The sequence below is a fragment of the Ipomoea nil genome, unplaced genomic scaffold (genome assembly GCF_001879475.1).
Source record: "Ipomoea nil cultivar Tokyo-kokei standard unplaced genomic scaffold, Asagao_1.1 scaffold3238, whole genome shotgun sequence".
In the NCBI taxonomy this organism is placed as follows: domain Eukaryota; kingdom Viridiplantae; phylum Streptophyta; class Magnoliopsida; order Solanales; family Convolvulaceae; genus Ipomoea; species Ipomoea nil.
In genome coordinates this window covers 1,802,541-1,812,023 of record NW_017619666.1, presented here as the reverse complement: position 1 = coordinate 1,812,023, position 9,483 = coordinate 1,802,541, and the positions used below count along the sequence as shown (strand labels likewise).

Here is a 9,483-nt window from a genome sequence, read left to right as displayed (position 1 = left end):
AGAGGGCTCTTTCATAACGGCAAAAAATAGCAAATTGCCTTTTTGTTTCTCACATTTTATGGCGGAGGCACATGCATATAAGGAGGCACTGTCCTGGCTACTAGGAAGGAACGACACATCAGTATGTCTACTCACTGATTGCATGGTACTAAGTACTACTATGCGGCAGCAAGGCTCACCAATTCATTCATACGTTGGGGTTACAATTAACCAATGCAGAACACTTATGTCTTTATTTAGTCGTATTTTGTTAAATTATGTCTCTAGACAGGTTAATTTACATGCTCACATTTTAACTTCCTTAGCTTTTACTGAGGATCATGCTATGTACTGGGATTCTATCCCCCCTGACACTATTACAACTTTGATTCATTAATACAATCTGTAGATTGGTTTTCAAAAAAAAAAAAAAAAAAAAAAACGAGACATAAGGGAGAGCAAATTAAATAAAAATTAGGGCATAAAATATTAAATATATACTAATATTGAAGGGCTAACCGCTGATTGCCAAACAAGGACATTGCGAGATAGTTTTCCACTTCAATTTGTTGTGTGATTTGAATACTCTTTTTGTCAATAGATCCCCAAGTAGTTAATATGTTTGGCGTAATTATATTTTTATATATATTTTTTATTTTTTAAAACAATTATTATTATTATTATTATTAATATTATTATTATTATTATTATTATTATTATTATTATTATTATTATTATTATTATTATTATTATTATTATTATTATTATTATTATTATTATTATTAATACCTTAGGTCATTTTACATGTTAATCTAAACAGCTAATTTTTTCAAATATCTTTTTATCAACCGTTAATATAATTCGTTGGTCAAATTCGCTAACACTAACCGCTAACTGTTGATTGTCAAACAAGGACATTGCGAGGTAGTTCTCACTTCAATTTGTTGTGTGATTTTAATAATCTCTTTGTCAACAAATCCCGTAGTTAAAATTTTATGAATTATATTTTTTAAAATTTTTTCATGGTATTAATAAAATACTTGGTAAATAAATATATAACATTATTTTGTATTATAACTTTGATATTTAATTAAAAAATAGTGCACAAAAAAAGATAATAGGCAATGTAGTAAATATAATCAATTGATGAATTTGAATGTAAAGTATTGTTATATTGGAGAAATATAAAGACAATATAACTAATAAAATTATTTCTCTTAATTAATTTATTGATAATGAATAATTTTTTTTTAATAAAGACATTGTAGGGACAATGTAGCGAATACAATCAATTGATGAATTTGAATGTAAAGAAAAAGACATTGTAGACACATAATTCTAAATTAAAGAAATGCATATGTATTATTTTTTTGTTGTAGCTACTAAATTATTATTTAATATAATAATAGTAAAACATAGTACTAATTATGCCAACCTTGATTGGGATGTGGTTCAAACCTAAGAGTGAACTAACATAAATTAACGGAAAAGTTAACGGATAATCATATTCATTAAGGATAAATTAGGAAATCTTAAGGAAAAATTAAAATCTAATTAATCTGAGCCATTCATTTGATTAAAAAAATTGACCGCCATTTTTTCTACCCATTATAGGCCTCAGAGGGTAGTTAGTACCCGTGAAACCACCCGCAAACATTCATGCACCTAGGTGCAACTACTTATAACTATAGGTGCACCTAGTTATAACTATAGGTGCACTTAGTACTGATGCTCCGTGTAAATTTTACTTGCACCTATAATACATTTTACATGCACTTGTAATACATTTTACTTGCACTTCGATGTTCAATTATTTACAAAAATGCCACCGCATTATTTTTTAAATCAGCGTTTCTCATCCATTAGATCTGGACATGTGCACGAATAGCAGGCATTCGCATTTCGCTCCTAGACGAGCCATTCGCACCAGAGTGCAACTATATATATATATATATATATATATATATATATATATATATATATATATATATATATTTCTTCGGATATTCTATTTTTTCCAAAGATACAAAACATTTGTGCAACTACTTTTCTTTTTCCCATAAGGAAACAATAAAAACCAAAAACAAAAACAATCTTCTTTAACAAAAACTTCCAATACAAGAAAACCCTTCAATTGTCTTTTTCACTCTGAATTAAATAATTTCCTTTTCAAAGTGAACACTCTCATATATTCATTTTCTTTTATTAGAAAAAGAAAACGAAAAAAAAAAAAAATTGTCATCATCTTTGGATATATAAAGTTAAAGGTAAAATTGTATTTTTCGTTCTTAAATTATAGAATAATTGTAAAATTTTTTTAATTGTTTGTTGTGTTCACTTCTCCGTCATTGACATTGCACTTTTTGTTTATTTACTAACAAACATTTACCGCGAAATTTACAACGTTAGTATAATTTATGGGTGAAAAGTAAGCACAAAAAATTCATAAAAAAAGACAAAAAGTACAACGTTAATGATAACTTATAAATGAAAAGTGAGCACAACCAATAATTAGAGACAAATTTAACAATTACCTTATTATAATTTAGGGAAAAAAGTGCAATTTGCTCTATTGTTATAAGTAAAAAAAAATGCAATAAAGAGTATAAATATCTAATTAAGCTGAGTGTCAGGAATTTTCAGAGCCCCTGTGGTCCAGTTTTCCAGTTTTCCTTCCCTCAAAGCCTTTATAAAGAAAGAAATGGAAGCTCACTCAATTTCTTTTTCCTCACTCACTTTTCAGCTCCATTATCATAATTCGTACATGCAAAACCATCTATATATATAAAGTAAATATATATCTATATTTGTATATGCATTCTGAAAAGAAGACAAAACACAGGCTTCATTCTTCCTCTGTGTGTGCTGTTGCACAGAGAAATTCTGTAGGAGAATAGTAAGAAAAAGAGAAGAAAAAAAGGACAAATTAAACCACTCTTGCCTTTTTCTTATTCTTCATTTTTCCTCAATGGGAATCAAGAAAGTTAGGAACCATTTTTTGGTTCTGTTTGTGTTGGTTTTATCCTCACTGGCTTTTTGTTCAGTGAGAGGCAGTGTTTCCTATGATGGTAGATCATTTATCATCAATGGGAAGAGGAGGATTCTCATCTCTGGCTCTATTCACTACCCAAGAAGCACTCCTCAGGTACCACCAATGCACTTCTTTGAACTATAACTTCTTTTTTTTTTTTTTTTTTTTTTTTTTTTTTTTTTTGGGGTGTGGAGGGGTGGGGGAGAAATGGGTATTTTTCTGTTTGTTGAAATGCTTCTTTTGTAGCTCATAAAATTACCAAACACTTGTCTGGACTAGTCTTCTTTTGTGTAAATATTTGTTCTTGCACTCTTTGCCTTTTTTAACAAATGGGTATTTCTTATTTAGTTATTTTAGCTGTAATTATTGTTCCTTCTTTTCAATTCCTGAAAGTTTGAGCCTCTGGTGATTGTAGATGTGGCCAGGTCTTATGCAAAAGGCTAAAGATGGGGGCTTGGATGTTATACAGACTTATGTTTTTTGGAATGGGCATGAACCCTCTCCTGGAAAAGTAATTCTACAACTCTGCTATTATTATATTATCTGTTTCTGAAAACTAATTTTTTTTTTTTTTTCAAATTTTATATTTTCAGTACAATTTTGAAGGGAGATATGATTTGGTTAAGTTCATCAAACTGGCTCAGAAAGCAGGGCTTTATGTTCATCTCCGCATTGGCCCATACATTTGTGGAGAATGGAATTTTGGGTAATTTAGCTACTACAGTCATAAGCTATAATATGTGCCCGGGATCGAATTTGGAACTTAATGAATGTTTAGTTTTTGTGGAATTGAATGTTGTGTTTTGGTTTGGGGCAGGGGATTCCCTATTTGGCTAAAATATGTGCCCGGGATCGAATTCAGAACTGACAATCAGCCTTTCAAGGTTGGTTTTGTCGTCTTCATTTGTTCGTTATCTATTCCAGACTATTACGTTGCTTCTTTCTTTCCTAACTGCTGCCGGTTTTTTGGTTTTACTATGATTCCAAGGTGGCTATGCAAGGATTTGTCGGGAAAATTGTGAACATGATGAAGTCAGAAAAACTGTTTGAATCTCAGGGTGGACCGATAATTATGAGTCAGGTTAGAAGATATGTTAGTGGCTTCTCTTCCATTACAATGTTTTCTTCAAATTAATCGTGCGAGTTCTTTGCTGCAGATTGAAAATGAGTATGGACCAGTGGAGTGGGAAATTGGTGCTCCGGGTAAGGCTTACACGAAATGGGCGGGGCAGATGGCTGTAGGTCTGAAAACCGGTGTTCCCTGGATTATGTGTAAACAAGAGGACGCTCCGGATCCTATTGTAAGCTATCTGTTTCTTCTGTGCCCGCACGGGCTTAGCTCACTAGTTCAGTAGACAGTATCTGGATCTGTCTCTTCCAGTTGTTTTACGATGCTTTGAAGTTTCAATGTCTTCATTTATTGTGCCGAAAAATCTGCTAAATACTTGTTGAAAAAGTGCAATTCCCACTTGGAGTGCCATTAAATAGGTCAAGCTAGACAGTTGTTTCTTGTCTACTAGTTGAAGGTCCCACAAAACTTTCACACTTACTTTTCCAATATGGTTTTCTTGATATACCTTTCAAGTCTGTACTCCAGTCCTTAGCAGATACCGGTTTTGCTTATCTTTAACCTTACGAATTTGTCAATTTTTGTCTCGGGGACAGGATTTTATTCTGATATTTCTAAATCCCAGACTGGTTTACTACTTTTTCAGATTGATACCTGCAATGGATACTACTGCGAGAACTTCCATCCCAACAAACCATATAAGCCCAAAATGTTTACCGAACTCTGGACTGGATGGCAAGTCTGATCTCGAGAGACTCTACTCTTTCTTCTCTTATCCAACTTTCTTATGTTTCGGTTACGTTCTACTACAGGTATACACAGTTTGGTGGTCCAGTTCACCGAAGACCCGCAGAAGACATAGCGTTTTCTGTTGCAAGGTTCATCCAGAATAATGGCTCGTTCGTCAATTATTACATGGTTAGCCATTTTTTTTTTCATTTCGAGTAACTATTCTGATAGTTTAGAGATCTCCCGGAAAATTCCTTATTCGATTTACTTGTATCCGGTGGCTTCAGTACCACGGAGGAACGAATTTTGGAAGGACAGCTGCAGCTCTTTTCATTGCTACTAGCTATGACTATGATGCTCCGCTAGATGAATATGGTATGATATTTCAAGAACACGCAATATATAGCTCAATGTGATGACATCTCGAGGACTAGGCGTGCATATATAGATACAATTCGCATCGTATTTGCACATATCTAGACTAGAAAATGTACAAGGATCAAGCTAGATTATATTATGATAGAACTAATTCCTAATTTCGTTTAGATATATGGGCGCTTGTACTGATAGTTTGATCTCCGTAACGTATTAGGGCTTCCCAATGAACCAAAATACGGGCACCTGAGAGATTTGCATAAAGTTATCAAGCTTGCAGAACCGGCTTTACTGTCATCATATCCGGCAGTTACCTCGCTTGGAGAAAATCAAGAGGTAAACCACATTAAAATATTAAATCCAACCAATTAACTAATCTAACCCATGGCGTTATGAACCCATATGTTCTCTCTTATTTTATCAATGTGGACTCTTAACAGATATATAGGTCCTTCAATCATCTTTTTAATCAATATATTGACTGACTTTTCCTGATTTTGATTGCTAGGCTCATGTCTTTCGATCAAAATCCGGGGCATGTGCTGCATTTCTTTCCAACTATAACCCCCAATCTTCAGTAAAAGTAACGTTTTGGAATAAGCAACACGACCTGCCTCCTTGGTCAATTAGTATTCTACCCGACTGCAAGACGGTTGCTTACAACACCGCAAAGGTGATAATAAGAACCCTCGTTTGCTAACATGAAATTTCTTCACTCGATTCTTATTCCCAATTGGTAAACCGGAATCATTAATATTTAATATAACGCTGCAGGTTAGTTCCCAAAGCTCACAGATTAAGATGACACCAGTTGTGGGTGGTTTCTCTTGGCAGTCCTACATTGAAGAAAGTCCGACTTCAGGTGACGGGGACACGCTTGTGGGTAATAGATTATGGGAGCAAATAAACGTAACCCGAGACTCCTCAGACTATTTGTGGTACATGACAGAGTACGTATTTATATATGGCCCTGTTTGGTAAATGGCTGTTAGCTGATAGCTGTTAACTGTTAGCTGATTGGGTTAATTAGAGGGTATAACTAGTTGATAACATTAGTTGATTGTAGAAAGGTGTGGTAAATTAGCTGTTACCTGATAGCTGTTTGGTATAATTTCTTCTAGCTTTTCCCGAATCTAATCTTCAGCTCAACATGGTACATCGTCTAACACTAATATGATCTTGCTTGCTTGCTCGGTTGCTCCAGTGTGAACATTGATTCCGACGAAGGATTTCTAAAGAGCGGGAAGTACCCGGTTCTAACAGTTTTGTCTGCCGGTCATGTGTTGCATGTTTTTGTTAATGGTCAATCGACAGGTATTAGGACTTGGATCATATTTAAGAATGCGGGTTTCTTGTCTATCTGTGTTTATTTACTCGAATTTCAGCGTCGTTTCTGGCGTTCTGATAGGAACTGTATATGGAGGATTGGACAATCCGAAAGTAACATATACTGGCAATGTAAAACTAAGAGCTGGTACGAACAAGATTTCCCTGCTTAACGTCGCTGTTGGTCTCCCGGTTAGTGTTCAACTTGCACTTTCGAGTTTTATTTTAAGTTCGAGCTGATAAGTGATAACCAGTGACATATTTCATCCATTTAAGAACGTTGGCCCACATTTCGAGAGATGGAACGCTGGAGTTCTTGGTCCAGTCTCGTTGAGTGGTCTTAACGAGGGAACAAAAGACTTGACAAAGCAGAGATGGTCTTACCAGGTTCGTTTCCCAGCTTAATTTTTTGGAATAAGGTTCAAATTGGTCACTGAACGTAACCTGAAAATGCAATTAGGTCACTGAACGAAAAAAATGCAATTAGGCCACTGAACACTCCTTGATTGTTCACTACAGGTTGGTCTTAAAGGCGAATCGCTAAGCCTGAATACAATAAGCGGGAGTTCCTCTGTCGAATGGGAAGCTTCGCTTTTGGCTAAAAAGCAGCCACTAACTTGGTACAAGGTAAACTATACTAAACTCGTGCTAGTATCAGTGTATCACTTCACTTCCAAGTTTCAATATAGGAATAACAAAAGCATGATATATGCCCAAGCTTAATTGTATGATCCTGAATTGGGTTATGATATCTCTAGGCCACGTTTAATGCGCCTAAAGGAAACGATCCGCTGGCTTTAGACATGAGCAGCATGGGGAAAGGTCAGATATGGATAAATGGCGAAGGCGTAGGACGCCACTGGCCTGCATATACCGCTCATGGAAGCTGCGGCGGGTGCAGCTATGCTGGAACTTATAGTGAGAAGAAATGCCAGACTAGTTGTGGACAGCCATCCCAAAGATGGTAAGCATAAGTTATTAGGTCATTAGTCATCTTTCATCAGTTGAGCATATAATATATAAACATCCACTATAAGTTTAGGCTTTTAGTTAAGATAAAACACATACTTCAATAGTTCAATTTGGTATATCCAACCCAAGGTCAAAGGTCATGTTCGAAGTAACCAGCTCGCATACGTAAGGGGACGAGTTAAGTATATAATATATAAACATAAATATGCAATCCAAATATCAACTTAGTCTTTTAATTGAGATGGAACTCGTGCTTCAATTTCATCCACTCCACAAAGAATGCTAGAAAACTAGGAGTGTTGATGCCAGACTTGGCCATCAAGAAAACCAACTTAGGCAGCACTAGCAGGCCAAGTCCAGCATCTTGTCGTTGGTGTGTATTCAATAAGTGGCACATTGCTTATCAGTTATCACTTTTGATGAAGTGGTAAGTAGAGACAGAGCTACCTTGGGGATAGGGGGGCTTGGCCCTCCCCAACCCCCAACCCCCACCCCACCCCTATCCTCACCCTAAATTACTTTAGCAAATATGTATGTATATATTGATATAGTAGGAATAAAATACATTCCACCCCGTGCTCCCCTCTAATATTTTTCTTTTGAAACAATTTATTATGTTTATATTTAATGAACTCAAAATATATATTAAAGTTCAAATTCATTAAATAAAAAGAAATAAATCAAATAATTAAAGTCACCTTTTTTCTTTTAATCTTATCTCTTTTATCAAGATTTTAATAATAGAGGGATCAAGTATCCATTTAATTTAAAAATTTCCAAATTTGAGATATATATGCTTCTTTTTTTTTTTTTTTTTAGAAAACTGAAATATATGCTTTAGTTTTATTAATTATGTTGATTAATTAATTAGTGATTTATTGTGTGTTTTAATGATTTATTTACACTTTTAAGATATACATTTGCTAGTTTAAATGATTAGTTTTGAAATTTACAGAAATTAATATTAATTATTTAATTCGTGATCTTGGTTTTCGTCTTTATTTCTCAAATTTTGAAATATTCAATTAATCAGTAAAATGAATATCAATTAATTATGAAAAAAAAATTGGTGACAAAAACATAACTTTTAATTTGATAAGAATTGACAATCTATATATTTAAATAAGTGTTGTTGTTGTTGTTGATATTACTCTTATTATTATTGTGTTATGTGAAAAATTTTTAAAGTAATGATCGACATCCGCGTTGATAATACTCATATAATTATGCATTTCATACTTTATTACAGATAGTATAATTAGAAATTATTATCAATAATAATCACAATAATGTATGGTATATATAATAATATGGTACGATTAATTATAATGTCGACTAACATTGTAAATTTTTTTTATTACATCGGACCCAACTCGAGTTTCTGATTCCGTCCCTGGTGGTAAGCGTTTAATCCAGTAGATATAACTGCTAATTTCAGGTATCATGTGCCGCGATCGTGGTTGAGACCAACTGGAAATCTTGTGGTTGTGTTTGAGGAATGGGGTGGTGATCCAACTGGAATCTCCTTAGTAAGAAGAACCAACTGATTCAGCCAGATTGGTTTCGTTCTCAGTACATAAAATGGATTGGTCCCAGGTGAAGAAGACATTTGCAGAAGAAGTTTCCTCCAGTCTTTGATTTTAGGGGAGGCTGATAATTTATTTTGGATATGCAATTGATTATTTGTACAGCATGTCTGTATTCCATAAGTCCGTAATACAATTATTTTTCAATTTATAAATATAAAACTATTTAAAATTCACTTATTTTCTTCATATCTAATATATTACATAAAAGTTAATAATGTTAAGATTCTAATCGAATTAAAAATATGTTATTTTAAAATCTTATGTGCACATTATTCTGGTTTAATATTTTTAATATTGTAGGAGTGCTAATACTGTAAGAGTCCTAAAGACTATTATGATAGAGATTATATATACCATTAATGCTGTACAGAGATTGATGATGATAATAAGAAATACTCTTCTTTGTCTATTTT

At 33.7% G+C, this 9,483-nt stretch overlaps 1 protein-coding gene across 1 annotated transcript; it reads left to right on the top strand.

Moving 5' to 3' along the window:
• The first annotated feature begins 2,715 nt into the window (after positions 1 to 2,715).
• On the top strand, positions 2,716 to 9,247 carry LOC109169026 (beta-galactosidase-like). Its single transcript, XM_019317927.1, has 18 exons — positions 2,716 to 3,124; positions 3,426 to 3,521; positions 3,604 to 3,716; positions 3,828 to 3,894; positions 3,999 to 4,091; positions 4,168 to 4,311; positions 4,726 to 4,814; positions 4,892 to 4,997; positions 5,096 to 5,183; positions 5,401 to 5,519; positions 5,692 to 5,856; positions 5,958 to 6,133; positions 6,388 to 6,497; positions 6,592 to 6,701; positions 6,786 to 6,896; positions 7,029 to 7,136; positions 7,268 to 7,473; positions 8,920 to 9,247. Exons 1-18 carry the CDS (start codon positions 2,948 to 2,950, stop codon positions 9,026 to 9,028), a joined length of 2,187 nt encoding a protein of 728 aa, XP_019173472.1. The 5' UTR covers positions 2,716 to 2,947; the 3' UTR covers positions 9,029 to 9,247.
• The last annotated feature ends 236 nt before the right edge of the window (positions 9,248 to 9,483 follow it).

What these genes read in the sequence shown, in the direction of transcription:
- LOC109169026 (XM_019317927.1), top strand. Translation starts at nt 2,948, where the DNA reads ATGGGAATCAAGAAAGTTAGGAACCATTTTTTGGTTCTGTTTGTGTTG. An exon ending in ACCCAAGAAGCACTCCTCAG is followed by an intron (nt 3,125 to 3,425) that starts GTACCACCAATG and finishes TGGTGATTGTAG; the next exon opens with ATGTGGCCAGGTCTTATGCA. An exon ending in TATTTGTGGTACATGACAGA is followed by an intron (nt 6,134 to 6,387) that starts GTACGTATTTAT and finishes CGGTTGCTCCAG; the next exon opens with TGTGAACATTGATTCCGACG.